The 16,312-nt window shown below is 41.0% G+C and overlaps 1 protein-coding gene across 3 annotated transcripts; it reads left to right on the plus strand.

Annotated features, from left to right (window-relative positions):
* Window positions 1–480: 480 nt before the first annotated feature.
* Window positions 481–13,301, plus strand: xirp1 (xin actin binding repeat containing 1). 3 transcript variants are annotated; one of them, XM_031306807.2, is made up of 9 exons: window positions 481–700; window positions 1,254–1,398; window positions 1,664–1,718; window positions 1,827–2,126; window positions 2,925–3,003; window positions 6,721–6,872; window positions 7,113–7,154; window positions 8,190–12,644; window positions 13,078–13,301. In XM_031306807.2, the coding sequence occupies exons 2-9, from the start codon at window positions 1,274–1,276 to the stop codon at window positions 13,078–13,080; spliced, it is 5,211 nt and encodes a 1,736-aa protein (XP_031162667.1). In that variant the 5' UTR covers window positions 481–700; window positions 1,254–1,273; the 3' UTR covers window positions 13,081–13,301. The 3 variants fall into 3 exon arrangements, with proteins under 3 accessions (XP_031162667.1, XP_031162669.1, XP_031162670.1); XM_031306809.2 differs by lacking the exons at window positions 481–700; window positions 1,254–1,398; window positions 1,664–1,718; window positions 1,827–2,126; window positions 2,925–3,003 and adding an exon at window positions 4,255–4,544; XM_031306810.2 differs by lacking the exons at window positions 481–700; window positions 1,254–1,398; window positions 1,664–1,718; window positions 1,827–2,126; window positions 2,925–3,003 and adding an exon at window positions 4,255–4,544 and having other exon boundaries at window positions 7,113–7,149.
* The last annotated feature ends 3,011 nt before the right edge of the window (window positions 13,302–16,312 follow it).

Consider the following 16,312-nt stretch of genomic DNA (forward strand, 5'->3'; position numbering starts at 1 on the left):
CATGTTGCCTACGTCGGAAAAAAAGGATTTTACAAACTTCACTCTGACTTATTGGTGTATATAATTTACGTGCCAACAGTCTGGTAGAACTGTAACTCAGCATACTGTAATCATTATGCAGCGTCAGCTTTTCATCTGCTTTGGATCATGTCCTGTATTGGCAGAATGGCAGTAGCAACTTTACACATTATCATCTGTTTAAAGCACATTAAGGAGAGGTGAATGAGTGTGAATCCTGCTGCAGTAATAAAGTGTCAATGATAAGCATGCGAGGTGCATATAAAATGCTGCTGCTCTGAATTTTGGCATGAGATACAGTAACAGAGCCGAGCGGCTATGCCAGGAATTTCAGCACTGACATCTGACTGGAGCAGCTGTCATAGAACACACAGGTCTGCTTTCTGGTTTCTCAGTGTTTTTAAATGCATCACTGTCATCACTGTCCAAAGCATTTAAATAACAAACTAAGAGATGAGTTTAATTTTTATGATCTGCATAATAAAAACTTGGTAACTATTGATCTGTCAGAGAAATGTATCAGGTGATGTTTATCAGATCTCATATCCGGAAGCCTTGAATCACAAGGTGTTAAAGGACTTTGGCCACTTCTACATCGCTGTGTCTTGTGAGAGATGCTTCTAAACCACAAGTCAGCCACAGAGACAGAGATGCACAGGTGACTTCTGCTTCTTCTCTTCAGGTATGGGGCTGAATCTATTCTTTTGATCTTGCAGACAGAGCAGCATAACCTTATTTGCAATGGCGATATTGTAACTATAGCCTACTCTGCTTTTTAGCTTATGGATTTCTTTCCCATGATGCATGAGTTTATAGAAAGATTCTCTGTTCAAACTTTAGATCTTGTAACTTTTTTATTTTTTAGAGTAGGGAATGTCTTTTAGCAACAATATAATCATATGTTGTAGCACACAGTCATGCTGAGGAGTACATTTGGCTTTGCTGGCAGGAGTTCATAAACATTAACAGAGTCATTTGACTTTCAGTGTGACAGTCGGTTATATAATAACTCAAATTTGGGTTAAACCTCAACTCCTAGTCAAAATGTTGAAAGAGGAAGAAAGAGTTTATGGATTTCATCTTTTCCGCTCTAGATGTGACAATAAGCTCCTCCAATCACATGATTCAGCTTTTACAAGTAATATACTTTCTATTGCAAATCTTTTGTAAGCATTAATACACAGTAATAATGTGATTCAAAGTTGTCACACATTTGTAACATTTCCTTATTTTAGCTGCTGTTAGAGGAACTGCAATGGAGGCATTTGGCCTGAGGAGGACCCAGTCGCTGAGGAGTCTTTCTGGGGTTCAGGAAAGGTCATCGGTCATGCCAGCTCCCACCCGCTGGAACAGAAAGTCTGTATCTCAGCTGGTGCAACAGTAAGTTCTGCACAATAGACTGTATGTGCACATTCACATAATCTCTATGAACAGATATATGTATATGAATGTATATCGTCGCCAGACCAATTACACAAACAGCAATAAATACTGCTTTACTTTTACACATATGAGGAATGAAAGTTGAGCGTTACTCAGTAGACAGTTTCATTCACTTTTACTGTTCACAAATTCCCATCTGATTCTTGGATTCAAATCAAGAGAGCTGTGGTTAATACATTTGCCACTAACTTTGTTCAAACAGTTACCAAAGCTCTGCTGACCTGAGGAGTATTGAAAAAGAGGAGCCTAAACTTCAGGTAATACATCTTTTTCTTTTCCTATTTTCATCATGAGTAATAAATGTGACAATCAATAAAACAACAACACTGCCCCAAAACATTCTGAATTTAAATCGCTGCTTTCAGGTGTCAGAAAGCTATGTGGAAGGTCGATGGAGGAGGCTGGAGAGCGAGGAGAATGTGGCCCTGTGGGGACCTGGAAGAAGATCTAATCTGTCCAGGAGCCGCTCCATGGACTACCTCCCTCAGAAGAAGTCTTCAGGCACCAAAGCTCTGCGTGCCCTGTTTGAGTCAAAGGTCACCCTGCAGCAAAGCTTCAACAGCAGCCCTCGGCTCAACTCTGCTACCGACCGTAACACAGAAAGAGACTGCCCTCTGCAGGACTGGAGAAGTCACAACACCCCTTTAAAGAAAACAATCGTTCAGGTGTGTGATTTAAATACTAATTTCCATACCATTTACTTCATGACTGTGCTCAGTGTTGCAATACTTGATTCTTTATATCCCAGAGTCAAAGCTCCAGCTTACAGTTAATTTAGTACATGGATGCAGACAATTAACAAACCAAACATTGAACACCACGCGCTTCAGAGAGAAACACATGCTCTCATGGAAGCTGTAGCCACTCTGGCATCACACAAGTTTTTAAAAGAATTCTTCAACTCAGTTATCTTATTCGCTCTCTTGCCAAGAGTGAAATGTGACGACTGATGCCACTCTCATGTCTGTACACTAAATATGAAGCTAGAGCCAGCAGGCGGTTAGCTTAGCTTAGCATAAAGACTGGAGGCAGAGGGAAACAGCTAACCTGGCTCTGTCCAAAGGTAACAACATCCACCTACCAGCACATGTAAAGCTCACTAATTAATATTTTATATCTCATTTATTTACCTGTACAAAAAAATAAATGTAAAATTAACTATTTGTGTAGAGAGTTGCATGCTTTAGTTTTACAGGTGCCAGTCGGGCAGAATAAAAAAAAAAAATGGACATTTGACGGTCAGACATGACAGTGGTATCGATCTTCTCATTTAACTCTTAGAAAGAAAGCGAATAAACATATTTCCCCAAAATGTCAAACTATTCCTTTAAGCTTAGCAGGCCACTTTCCCAAACAGGGCAACCAAAAAGATACATACTCTAGTGTGCCATGAAACACTGAAACCAAACACCAAAAGCGGTGTTGTAACTGTCTTCACCACACAATACATTGTTTACCCACAGAGAGCCACACAGGTGGAAGGAGGAAAGACCATGAATGGACTTCCAGAGTCTTCTGAAAGAGCATCCAGATACTCACACGGTGAGCAGTGGTGCTGCATTTCCTGTTTATAGTCCGTGAGATCTGATAGGGGCAGATGGGGTCGGTGCCAGGGTTCCCTCAAAGACATGAGATCACTGTTGTATTTTGGTGCCACAGTTCACAGTCAGTTGTCCTCACTTTATAGGACGTTTGATAACTAAAAAAAACTAAGACCGTCGTCACTGATCTTTGAGGAGGTCAATGTTTGTGTTCCTGCTAGTTCTTTGAAATATGTATGTTGCCTGAGACATTAATACGTCAAAAAAAGTGCTTAAGCATTCACACATCAAGTATATCATATGAATCTAGATAAAGTTACCAGAGTAAAAATGCCAGGATCCAGGCCTTGGGTATTTAAAGTGTCACCATGTACATCCTGACAGAGATGGGTAAACACTGACACCTGTGTTCTTTGGCCCTGGGAGTTGCAGGGAAACAGCTAAATAAAGACAAGGATGTAGCGGTGTAAATGCATAACTATGCATTTGCCTTCAGGCTTAAGATAGGAGTGAGACTGTTGCTGATGACTCTGACCATGACGCAGAGCTTGGCCCTCTCTGAGCCATGCGTTCTTCGTGCTTGACACTTTAACCCTGAGATGTGTCTATAGTGTGAATAAGACACTCGAATGTGAGTGGACATCAACAGTGTTTTTTGTAGAATTTCTGAGGATTATTGACAAAAGTATTGTGTACTTTCTTAAACACAGATGCAAATATGTTTAAAACCTCAGCTACAAATTACATTTCAACCACTAGAAAATCTTCCTATAGTCCAGTGGTTCTGGGGACCCCCAGGGGTGTTTGAGGGTGTTCCAAAGGGTCCCCAGCTAAAAGAGGAATACTTTTTTCATCAAAATGTTCACTATAATTCCATCCATAAGTAATTATTATTACTATTTTGGTCATGAACTTGTAATTTTATAAAACATCTAAAAGCATTAATCCTATCAGATGGGGGGCCCTGGGACAAAATCTTCAAATTGGGGTCTGTGGTCTAATTTGTGTCAGTTTAGGGGCCCTTTGCGTGAAAAGGTTTGGGAACCACTGCTACAGTCTACTGGCATAATCTAGTAGAATAAATGTGACAATTCTAAAGTGAAATAGTCAACTATCAGTGTAGCAAAATAAGACCTTCAGTTTGTCTTTTTTTATCACCTCCCACCAAACAACCACTGACACACATACTGCAGGTCCCACCCAGTGCCCGTTATAGTGGGTGACAATGCAGCTATGGGAATGGGAGGTGTTGGGGTGCCCCAGTCCCTCAGTGACTAACAGAGGTGATTGACTCAGCCGAGTAGCAGCAGCCGCCAGCTCACCCTCCCAAAATAGCCAAAGTCTTCCACTGGGGCAGTGGGATCTGATAAAAATCAGCTGTCACCGAGGCCACAGGACTAAAAAGAGTTCAGTCACAGTGAACCGTGGAGCTGAGAGGAGCACTGACAGAGGAGACACATCACAGGGGCCTTAAGAGTCAGTTATCCAGCACAGTGGAGATACACAGGGAAGTGACAGAGAACGACGCTGGATGGTACTTTAGTGAGTATCATGAGTATTAACTTTATTGAAATGGAGGAAACTGAGGTGAATGTGTAGCATAATAATGGCTGAGAAAGCTACTTAAATCTATATTGCTTCTTTACTCTGTCTGATGTGATTGATCTGTAAGACGTGGAGTCAGCAGTGAATGCTCTTTGTGTTTATTTCAGTGGAACAATGTTCAAAATATTAAGTTAAAACAAAGTTTAATATTGTACCAGTGTGTCGATGATAAGTCACTGAGAAAACAAATACTTTTTCCCAGATTAATTAAAAGGGTAAAAGCTTAGAATAAATTGTTAAATCACAGACTTTGATCGAGAAAAAAGAAAAGAAACTATGATGATCTGAATGCTTTCCATCTTGCTCTTATTTATGGCTTTATGAATGATATCAGAGGTCACAAATTGAAGTGTTGTGACTACATTGCTGGCATCTTCATTACGTCTTAAGTGGCTATCAATTTTCAGCCCTTTATCCTTAGAAATGTTTGGAATGGGAGGTCAGACAACAGGATCACTCAGTCATTAGCTTTTCTTCTTTCTATCATCACAGGTGTGATGATGAATTATGAAATGAGAAGCAGCATGTCTCTCATAAAAGTAATAAGGAGAATAACTTTTATTGCCTGTTGTAACACACAGTGGTGTGATGTGCTGTTTGGGGCCAGAATGAGCAGCCTTTTGGCATGCTGGTTTTCATTACAGTCTGTGAATGTGGCTGCAATCGCTGACAGCTGACGGTGGTGAAGGTGGTGGTAGTGGAGAACAAATACCAACTGCATTTCACCATCATTTGTACAGCTGCCAGCAGCCCAAAACGTCCCCACATTACTGTGCCGCTAATAGCTCCTCTTCATTCCTGGAGAATGAACCCAGATCAAAGAGATGTCAGAAGAAATTTCTTTGAAAGTGTGTGAATCACAGAGAAAGGTTTCAAACGTCAATGAAGCTTTGAGTCATTTTTGATTTGGTAACAACTGGATTTCACATATCAGTGTTTTACAAGCTATTGATACAGTGAGTGTGTTCGAGAGTGTACGATGATAAGTGATGAAGTTGACCCCCTCAGTTGGAGGTATAAGGGCTTTAACAGGACACGCATGGCACTCGGTTGCCTCATTCTGTCTGCTCACCCATCTATGAAAATAGTTTAAGTCCGGACTCGTGAGAGGCGCCAGCTTGCTGGTCCATCCTTTTGTCCCGCGAGGGCTTAGTGCTTGAAAAGAGGAGGTGTGTTCAAATGTGGCCATTAGTTACAGATGGATGGTCTGTGCAGCACTCTGGCCTGTTGACCTCTGGCCATATTGTTCACAGTGCTGTTGTTGTTGAAATACTTTCTGAATTTAACACATTCTTTACTCAAACTGAACAACTGTTTTCTGCTAATATACTGAGGACATTTGCTTTTTTCAATCAATCAAAGAACGTTATTGTTGTGGAGTGAAACAACCAGGTGAACTAACGCACACCAAGTTGAGATAATTTCCATGTTTTTCATGGGGTCAGCCAGGTGCATTCCTTTGGTCAGGTGTTGATGGTTTGATGGCAGAGAGCTCACACAAACAATGTGCAAACAATCTGTGTCACTCCAGCTGAGCTAGCAGTTGCTGTTTTTTTTCTTCTTGTGCGTCATGGTCTGTCCATGGCATGCATGTTGGCATGACTGGTGATAGTCTCAGGCAGTAGGCAGGCTGTGTGGGCCTATTTGTCCTGTCAGCTACTGTGATCAAAGCCTTTGTAAACTCAATTGTTTGTTACAATGTTTGTCTTTAGCACAAAAAAATCATATGTAGCTTCATTTAAATAATAAGTGCCCCAAGCTACTCAAAGTCCCCGTAAGGATGCACTGTAGGCCTTGTGTTGCAGATGGAATAGTTTCCACAACTTAACAGGGAGCTGCGACAGTGATAAAAGAGATGCCTACATCACTATAAATATATACACAGTGTTATCAGGAAACATGTTGCTGGCACTAGACACACACCACACTTATTCTGGGATACATCTGAGTCCTACTTTTACAAGTGTGTGTCAACAAATCTAAACCAGCAAAAGAGATACCATCCAAGTTTTTTTTTTAACTTAAGTTATTGTTATCTTAGTGAGCAAACTATATAAGAAATATAAATATTGTAGGTAGATATATTGGATTCATTTTGTTTTTTCTATTGCAGATGACAAATATAGTCCATCTCTGACTAAGGGGGGCACGCCAACAAGACAAAGCAGAGACAGGATATCTATTTCCTCCTCAGTGAGAGACAGATCAGCTCTCTATCTGACAAGAGCAGCAGCTATCGACTCCACAGGAGGCTCAACACAGCCAGTGAGTTCCTGAAATGCCTTTCATTCCTTCCCACACACTGAGGTCAAGGGCTTTTATGGGAATGACCACAATGCTCTGCCTCAATGGGAGCAACTCAACATTTTACAATACATCAAATGCATACTCTAAATGTATAGCACATGTGCAGCACAGTGATAATATATACTTTTACAGAAAATAATGCAACTTACTCATGTTTCAAACTGATCTAAATCACATTTTATTTGTCTGTTTTAACAGGAATTTGCCAGTACTCCAGGATCAAGAGTGAAAAACAGTAAGGTACTGTATAGTTCACTTTGCATCCTTTACTACAGTGCGTGGGTGCTGTTAATATGTGTGCTGTGTAACTGTGTTACTCTTATTTAGCTTGTATGACTAAAGACCCAGTTAACCTTTGACCCACAATTAAGAACTCAAGAAGCACATAATAAATTAGTAACATATAATGACATTAACAGTTAGATAAAAGACCTTCAGAACACATCTTTATGTTCAGTACCATATTCTTTTCCTATGGCCTCAGCATTACAATCAACAGACAATGATTAGTAATGGGTTTCAGGTTTTATGTCAATGTCAGGCTAAGGTGCAATGCCAACAACAGGAGAGGATCAGGGTTTTTGACTCACCGCCCAGAGCAGACCAACATTAGTATTACTTACTGTATAGTACTGTCTGTCATATACTGACAGATGAACAATGTAGACTAAAAGTAAAGCTTAAAGCTGTTATAATCAAAATTATATATTAACAATGGTTTGAATGACTACATGTATGTGAAAGGTGCTATGCTTTCAGCATCTTTCGGCTCATTGTTTTTGTTTTGCATATGCAACTTTACTATTTTGGTTCAGTCACACCACTCTATGTTTTCAGCTACAGCAGGCAGATGATTCTAGCAAAAAAGATCTAATAACCCATTGTATACCTGCCCAGCGCTAAACAGACACAATTAGCAACCAGCTAGTGAACAAAGCGAAGCATTTAGTGGCCCAAATAATATCAGGTAATGCTGGTATAATACAGATTTATATTTACAAAGGCAGACATTTAGTTATTAATATAACTTAGTGCACTTACAGTATAGATTAGGTGTCTGTGTGATGTCTGCTTACTAATAGCTATGAAGTGTTTTGTTAACCCTGGTGTGACAGAGGATGGTTTGCTGTGAAAAACGTCAAGCGAGCATAGACAAAGGTAAATATGCTTAACTTGCTAAAATGCATGCCATTCTAATATTTGCACGTCATAACTAATATTGTTTTATACTACTGAAATCTGACAATTTGAATCCTATCTGTCTTTTATTTAAAGATGGCTGAAGCAGCCAGGAAAATCACAGTTTCACAATCATCTCATGATGAAGACGACCTGCCTCTCCCCCCACCTCCTCCTGTACCACCTAGACCCCTCGACTATGAAGGGCCTTCAGCGTTAAGTAGCCTCCCCCTGCCTCCATCAAAAGAAACCTTTTCCACGCTGTACCAGCAACGGCAGAAGAGTGAGCTAAAGAGGCTCTTTAAACACATCCACCCAGACCTAAGGGCAAGTCTCGATGACGTCGTGGACGATGAGATACTTAAGGCAGTACAGTCAGAAAACTCTCAGGCAGCAGACGCAGCTTATCAGTGTGAAGTGCAGTCTATGAGGTGGATCTTTGAGAATTGGACTCTGGACAATATTGGGGATCCTCATGCAACCAAGAAGCTGCTAGATGATGAGGAGTTAAAAGGTGGAAACGTTAGAGGCACCTCCTCTATGTTTGAGCACTTTGACAGCGCTCAACAAATGTCTGCTAAAAGACAGACTTCTGTCAAAGGGGATGTGAGAACATCAACATGGCTGTTTGAGTCCCAGCCCTTAGATTCTCTAAATAAATCAAAGAGAGAAGAGGGTGAATTGGTTGAAGCAGTGCTGAAAGAACCAATCCAGCCAGGAAATGTGACAGGGGCTCGGCTGCTTTTTGAGTCTAAACCACTGAGTGACTTGGGACGCTGCAACTCCATAGAAGGCCATAGCTTCCTCAAACTGAGATCTGAGCTTCAAGAGCAGAAAGGAGACGTTCAGAAGACTGTAAAACTCTTCCAGACACAACCTTGCTGTGCTATCAGTGACAACAGTGGCAATATACATGAGATTAAATCCATCTGCAGGGAGGAGATCAACAGCAGCAACATCAGTACTGCCCGTTGGCTTTTTGAAACCCAACCTTTGGACCTGAATAATAAGGGAACTGATGGTGTGAAAATAATTCGGGGTATATCTCTGGAAGAGGGGCACAGAGGCGGCGTTGACCAGAAGAGGTGGATGTTTGAAACTCAGTCATTTGACACAATACAAGAGGTCGTGGATGTAGACAAGTTTGAAGGAACGGTGGTTGAATGTGCAGAAGAGGCCGATGTCGTGAACAAGAGGAAGCTCTTTGAGATGCAGCCCTTGGCAACACTAAAAGGAGACTCTGCAGAAAAGCCTTTGGAAAAGGAAGACATTATTGCAGGAGATGTCAAGACTTCTCTGTGGCTGTTTGAAACCCAACCCATGGAGACCCTTAGTGATAGCTATGAAGTTGGACGTTTGAAGAAAGTTACCCTTTCAGCTGACGAACAAGGAGAAGTAAAAGGCAAAAAACAAATATTTGAGAGTTGCAGTATTCAAAAGAACACCTCATTCAAGGAACAAGCGATTGAAAAGGGTGATGTTAAGGGATTCAAACATCTTTTTGAAACAATTCCTCTGAGCAAAATTGCTCATTCTGATGAAGAGATTATTGAGGAGGAAAAGGCTATTGCAGCAGGAAATGTAAAAGGTAACAAAGCAACGTTTGAGACAACTCCTTTATATGCAATAAAGGACAGCTCTGGAAACCTCCATACGGTTACAACTGTCAGCCGAGAAGAATTCATCAAGGGGAAGGTCCAAAACTATAAGTGGATGTTTGAGACCAAGCCTTTAGACAAACTTGCAGAGGGAAAAGAAAATGTTGAGGTAATCAAAGGCATCACCAGACAGGAGGATACGATGGGCGATGTCAAGATGGCAAAGTGGCTTTTTGAAACCCAGACAATAGATGGGATACATTCCAAGTTCAACCAAACAGAGCAGGATGCTTCTGTGGAAGAGGAGCATCGTAAAGGTGATGTCAAGAACTGTAAATGGTTATTTGAGACACAACCAATGGACATTTTGTATGACAAATCAGAAAAAGTAAATGATAAAGAAGCCAGTGACAATACCAATGTCAAGTCCATTACTTGGCTTTTTGAATCGCAGCCTCTAGACAGCATCAAAGATGGCGAAGAGTACAATTTGAAGCTATGCAACACCATTCAGGATTCTGTCAAATCTGAGGTTGGTGTTCAAACAGTCAGACATGTTTTTGAAACAGAAACCTTGGATAGAATAAGAAAGGATGCAAATTCTGAACACGATGTGAGATGTGTCAGCCAGGTCAACTTTCAGTCTGGAGATGTCTCACGAGTCAAAGAACTTTTTGAATCCCAGTCCCTTGATGCAATAGGATCAGAAATGGTGACATCTGATGAACAGAACCAAGACAAACACCTTGAAAAAGGTTCCGTACACAAATTTACTTGGATGTTTGAAAACTGTCCCATGAACCAGATCAATAAGGACAATGAGGATGCAAACATGCAAAGAGTCAGTGGTGCAGAGAGTGGTGATGTACACAACAAAAAGTTTATATTTGAAACCTCCACACTGGACAAAATCCACAACCAACCCCTTGAACAGAGGTCAGACTCTGTGGAACAGCCTGTGAGCAATGTTGACGTCAAGTCGAGCACCATGATGTTTGAGTCCCTGCCACTGTATGCCATCAGAGACAAAGAGGGCCAGTTTCATGAAGTTACAACTGTGAAAAAAGAGGAGGTAATGACTGGAGATGTAAGAGGAGCAAGGTGGATGTTTGAGACAAAACCCCTTGATGCCATCAAGGCAGAGAATGAAGTTTACGTGATCCGAGCTGTTACCCAAGAAGATGTCAAGAAAGGAGATGTCAAATCAGCCAGATGGAAGTTTGAGACACAACCTTTGGACTCCCTTACCATCCGAGATGAGACCTCTGTCAGGGTCATTGAAGACTTGGGAAGCAGTAATGTGCAACTCAATAAACAGATATTTGAATCTGATCAATCATCCCAGAAGTTCATGCGAATGGTTAGCGTCACTGATGTCCAGCATGGTGATGTCAGGACCTCTACCTGGCTCTTTGAGAATCAAACTATTGACAGTCTGAAAGGGGAACCTCAGGAGCAAGGTCTGGTAAAAACGGTCCACAGAGAAGACAGCCAGAAAGGAGATGTGAAACGCTGCACTTGGCTATTTGAATCACAGCCCCTGGACAAGATCAAGGAGCCTGAGGATACCTCAGTGCAAGGTGCTGAGGAGGAAATACCAAAATCTGATGTGAAGTGCACTACCTGGCTCTTTGAAACCACTCCGCTGGACAAAATCGCTGCCAACAGTGTAGCTGACACACTGTCCTATCTTTACCAAATGACTTTTGTTCACTCAAGCGGCATCATAATAGAAGCAAATGAGAGTAGAAATGTTAACATGGCAAAATATCTGCTTGAAAGCAGTGGTGTGCAAATCCAGAATGAAGAGGTTGTTGGGGGAAACATCAGGAACATCATGTTACAACTCTTACTCAAACCAACCCTAAAGCCCCAAGTTAGTCTACTTAGAGAAGTGGAGAAGGGTAACGTGAATACCACAGTAGTAGAACTTCCAGTCTACCAGTCAGCCACAACTGTCAACCTCGAGAGGGATCAAATAATGCAAAACATTGCCCAGATGATCGATGAATTGCTTGTCCAAGATAATTATTTGAAAAAAGGAATCATAATGCAAGAGACTGCAGGGGGGCAAGCAGAGATGTCAGTTTATTCACTCATCTGCAATTCTGAAACCAAAACCGAGAGTCATGTTATAGAGAAGGGAGACATAAAGTCTACGATTGGAAATCTGTTAGCTACTGCCAATAGTCAGAGGACTGCAGCATCATGTAGAGTGGATGAAAATGAAAAGGGAAATGTGAATCTCTTCAAAAGTTGCATTGAGAAAGGAGACCTGCACTATCTAAAAAGTCTTCATACTGAGGCAACAGGAGATGAAGTTGATCACAGCCTTCTGGCTGAGGAGCACATTGAAATAGTTCAGGGGGATGTGAAGGAAGCAAAGAGAAGTCTCTGTCAGCAAAAAGAGCAGGTAGAGCGAACCATTTCTGATGTTTTACCAGGGGATGTAAAGAACACCAAAAAAGTTTTTTCGTCTGAGTACTCTCTCGGTGTTGAAAACTGCGCTCCAAAGGAAGAAATAATCCCTGGGGATATCTTATCAGCAAAGCAACAACTTGCAGTAAAGCAACCTGTCATGGTGGAAAAAGAGGAAATCGTGGCAGGGGACATCAAGGCAACAATACAGTCATTAGAACGCGCAAAGCAACAGAGCATGTGTGTGGAGCGGGAGATCATTACACCTGGAACTATCTATGACATGAACTTGTCAGGTCCTGAGATAGAAGGAAGCCAAGCACAAAAAGAGGTCATTATATCCGGAGATGTGAAAGCGGCTAAAAAGTCCCTTGAAATGGCTAAGCAGCAAAGCCTGCAAGTGGAGCGTGAAGTCATTGTCCCTGGAAAAATATACAACCTGAATGTCACAGCACAAGAGGAAAGCTCCTCCACAGTGATGCAACCTACATGTTCGTCTTCCTCCAGATGCCAGCAAATCAAGACTTATCCAAAGGTCAGTGATGCAGATAAAGATAAGGAAAGCCATGTTTCCTTTGAGGCTTGTCAACAAAGTGCAGTTATAGTCAGTAATTGTGCACCAGAATCACTGCCACCTTTTGTAAGCTGTGAGTGTAATGGTCAGACAACAGAAGATGAGACAGAAGAAGTTACCAGAGGAGATGTGAGGTCAGCTATTAAGTCTCTGCAGAGTGCATCAACAGAGCAGAAGCTCCTAGATAAAGAAGATATTGTAAGAGGTAATGTCCAATTGGCTTTGCAGTCTCTTGAGAAGTCTAGCGTGAATGTATCCAAAGGAGACTATAAAGCTGCACTGATATACAGGAATTCAGGGAAGGCTTGTTCAGGGAGGAGCAAGACTGTTCACAAGCAGTGTGTTGTGGTGTCTATGCCTCCATCTGACACAAAATTGTCTCCTTCAATTTCAGTAACGTGTGAAGGACAACCATCCATTACAACACCCAACCCTGTAGCAAATGGAAACTCTAAATCATCCAGCTCTGTGAGTGTAACTCCACCTCCACTACCCCAAAAGACAAGCGAGAAACCACAGGAGCAGAAGCCAGCTTTACCGCCAAAGCCAAAATGGACGAAATCAGTAGTTGTAAAAAAACAGAATATTTTAGCTGCTCCTGAAGTCGCTTGCGCCATTAAAGACAACATAAAAAGCACAGTGATTCCTCCCAAACAAAGCCAGCCGTTTCCTAGGCCCTCTCCAGAAAAACAACAAGAGACCACAACACATGACATAATCAGTAAAGAGACCTTACATGAAACATCCCACCAAAACTGTATTGAAACATCCCAAGACTCAAATCAAACAAGTGAACGTCTACCATCGCACTTAAAGGCTCAGGAAACTAAGGAGAAAAAGAAAACACTTACAGAGAGCAAATCGAACTGCCCAGTAATGATGTTGAACAGCACTGAAGTTGAAATGGAGAGAAATGTAATACAGAAAATCAATGCAGCTGAGGAGATACAAATGTGCATGCAGAATTATGCAGAAGATGGTAAACATGAAATGAGCCTGAGCTTGCAGGCTACTCTACAGAACTTTGAAAGAAAGGAAAGTGAGACTCTAGACAAAAGAGACCCTTTGTTGTCTAAGAAGGTAAAAGTGATAAATGATAATGGTAGTGACCATAAACAAACCAAGAAAACCACTGCTCAACAACACAAATCACCTCCCAAGGAAGAACACAACACTAATGACGCACAGCAAACATCAAAGACCAAGAGATGCCATGTACAGCAAAATGACCTTAATGAAAAGCAACCCAAACTCCAGGATAAAGTTGTTTTAAGAGAGAAGAAAGTAAAGGAGACAGACGATGAAAGACGACAGAGGCTTTCTGTCCACAAGGAGGAGATCATGAAGGGAAACGTGAAAGCGGCCATGGAAATCTTTGAAAATTTGAAGAAACGAGAGGAACTTAAAGGAATCCTGTCTCAAGTGCAAGAGATAGAGGGAGAGACCAGCAGTGTAGACGTTAGCTCCTTTAAGACGTTATACGAGACTGTCCCTGCTTGGATGGTTACACCAAGTGGAAATGCAAAGCAAAGTAAAACGGAGGAAAAGAAAGTTGAGGTAGAGACACAGGACGATGATCTAGAAAGTGTTTCCTCAGTTGAGACTGCATTTGAAGATCTGGAAAAGGCAAGCAAGGAAATAATGAATCTGAAGGAACAAACGTTGGCAAAACTTCTTGACATTGAAGAGGCAATTAAAAAGGCTCTGTACTCTGTCTCCAATCTGAAATCTGAGGCTGACATTGCAGGGTTGTCAGGACTATTTGATGAATCTTTGAAATCTGAGCAAAACCTTCAACCCGCCAACAACATCAGGAAAATAAGTATTGTGTCTAGCAAGGCCAAGTCAGGTCAAATCAAAGAGGTGTCTGATGTGAATATGCAAACAGTTTTAGATTCAAGTCCTTCTAAACAGGAAGTGCGCAGACAAGTCCCCAACAAGCCACTCATCAGACAGTCCTCTTCCCAGTCTTCCCCGTCATTCATCTCCATTCACTCAGCTGCTAGAAAGCCTGCCGAACAACCAAAGTCACCCATGTCAACATTTAAACCAAAAACAGAGGTTAATTCTCAAAGTTGCCATGATGCAAAAAGTGATTTGGGACAGGAGTCTGCTGCTGCTGAACCCTCAAAGAATGGTCTCAGTCCTGCACAACGCAAGGTCAGCGTGCTCGAAGTGAAAACTGTTCCAGAGCAACCAGCAGGAATAGTTGGCACAAAGACTGTCAGCGAAACATACGAAGAGACCGATGGCTTTGGCAATGTATTTGTTTCTTCTGTGACTTCAACAGTTGTCACCAAACAGTCTGACAGTAAATCATCAGCACTGTTTGAAGTAGTCGGGAGTCCAGCCAGATACGAAGTCATGACATCCCCATTAATTCGAAGATCTGGTCGCACTTTTGAAGATAAAGTGTTGAGCAACACCAACAAGGAAGGGACGGTGTTTGTAACATTTAGCCAACCAAAGGAAAAGCACTAAACAAGACAAGCAGTGCGTTTCCCCACTTCTTTAATATTAGGAAAGCAGTTATTCCATTTGTGTATTTATAACATGTTTTTATGAAAAGGTTTTGTTAGTCGTAAAATTGATCTTATGAAATCATGAAAATGTTGACTTTTGATTTTAAAAGGGTTTGTCTTATAGATTTTATACTGTAACCACATGATAAAGTGTTAAGTGCTTGTATTAAAGCTAAGCATACAGTTGATACTGTATGATTTGTTGTGTAAATTGTCAAATAAATAACATAACATAAAGTTTAAAAGATGTGATTGTGATTCTTTGTACTGGTCCCACATTATTATTCCATAACTTTTAAAACCTAAAGTGAATTAAATATTCAAAAGTTATCATATCAACATCAACAGACATCGATACAGGCAGTTTAGCTCACAGTCACATAATTTCAAAAGGTTCACCTTCTTATATATATTTTCTAAATGAATAGAGAAAAGTAAGCTTGTTATAAAGGAATAGTTTAACATTTTGGGAAATAGACTTATTTGCTTTCTGGAGGAGAGTTAGAAGATCAATACCACTCTTATATTTGTCGCCTAAATATAAGCCAGCAGCAGCCTAGCTTACCTTACAACAAAGACTAGAAACAAGAGGAAACAGCTAGCATGGCTCTGTCCAAGATAACAAAATTCACCTACCACCACCTCTAAAGCTCACTAATTAGCATGTTACATCTTGTTTGTTTAAAACCACAATTTTTCATTTTATGGGGGGATATGTGCTGGACTACTTTGTGGCTGGGAAGAGTTGCCAGGCAACAAGACTCCAGGAAGTCACTTATTTCCTTAAATGTCAAACCATTCCTTAAGGTAGCAAAATAAATATTCTTAAAATGTAAACAGAAAAATTGTCCACCCAATGATAGCTGCTATTGTGTGTTTTTATCAGGACACACTAGCCCAATTCTGGATACTTGACTGAATTTGAAGTTTTAAATCTCAACTGACAAATAAGTGTCACTATAATGGCACATCCAGTACTCTAGTCCAGTAGGTCCAGGACACGTTTAGCGTAGCTTAGCTTAGCTCAAACACTGGAGGCAAGTGAAAACAGCCCCCATATCAATCAAATACAGACATAATGTTGGATAAATAAAAATATGACATAAA

This window comes from Sander lucioperca, chromosome 9, assembly GCF_008315115.2.
Source record: "Sander lucioperca isolate FBNREF2018 chromosome 9, SLUC_FBN_1.2, whole genome shotgun sequence".
NCBI lineage: Eukaryota > Metazoa > Chordata > Actinopteri > Perciformes > Percidae > Sander > Sander lucioperca.

What these genes read in the sequence shown, in the direction of transcription:
- xirp1 (XM_031306807.2), top strand. Translation starts at nt 1,274, where the DNA reads ATGGAGGCATTTGGCCTGAGGAGGACCCAGTCGCTGAGGAGTCTTTCT. An exon ending in AAGAGGAGCCTAAACTTCAG is followed by an intron (nt 1,719 to 1,826) that starts GTAATACATCTT and finishes CGCTGCTTTCAG; the next exon opens with GTGTCAGAAAGCTATGTGGA. An exon ending in AGCATCCAGATACTCACACG is followed by an intron (nt 3,004 to 6,720) that starts GTGAGCAGTGGT and finishes TTTCTATTGCAG; the next exon opens with ATGACAAATATAGTCCATCT.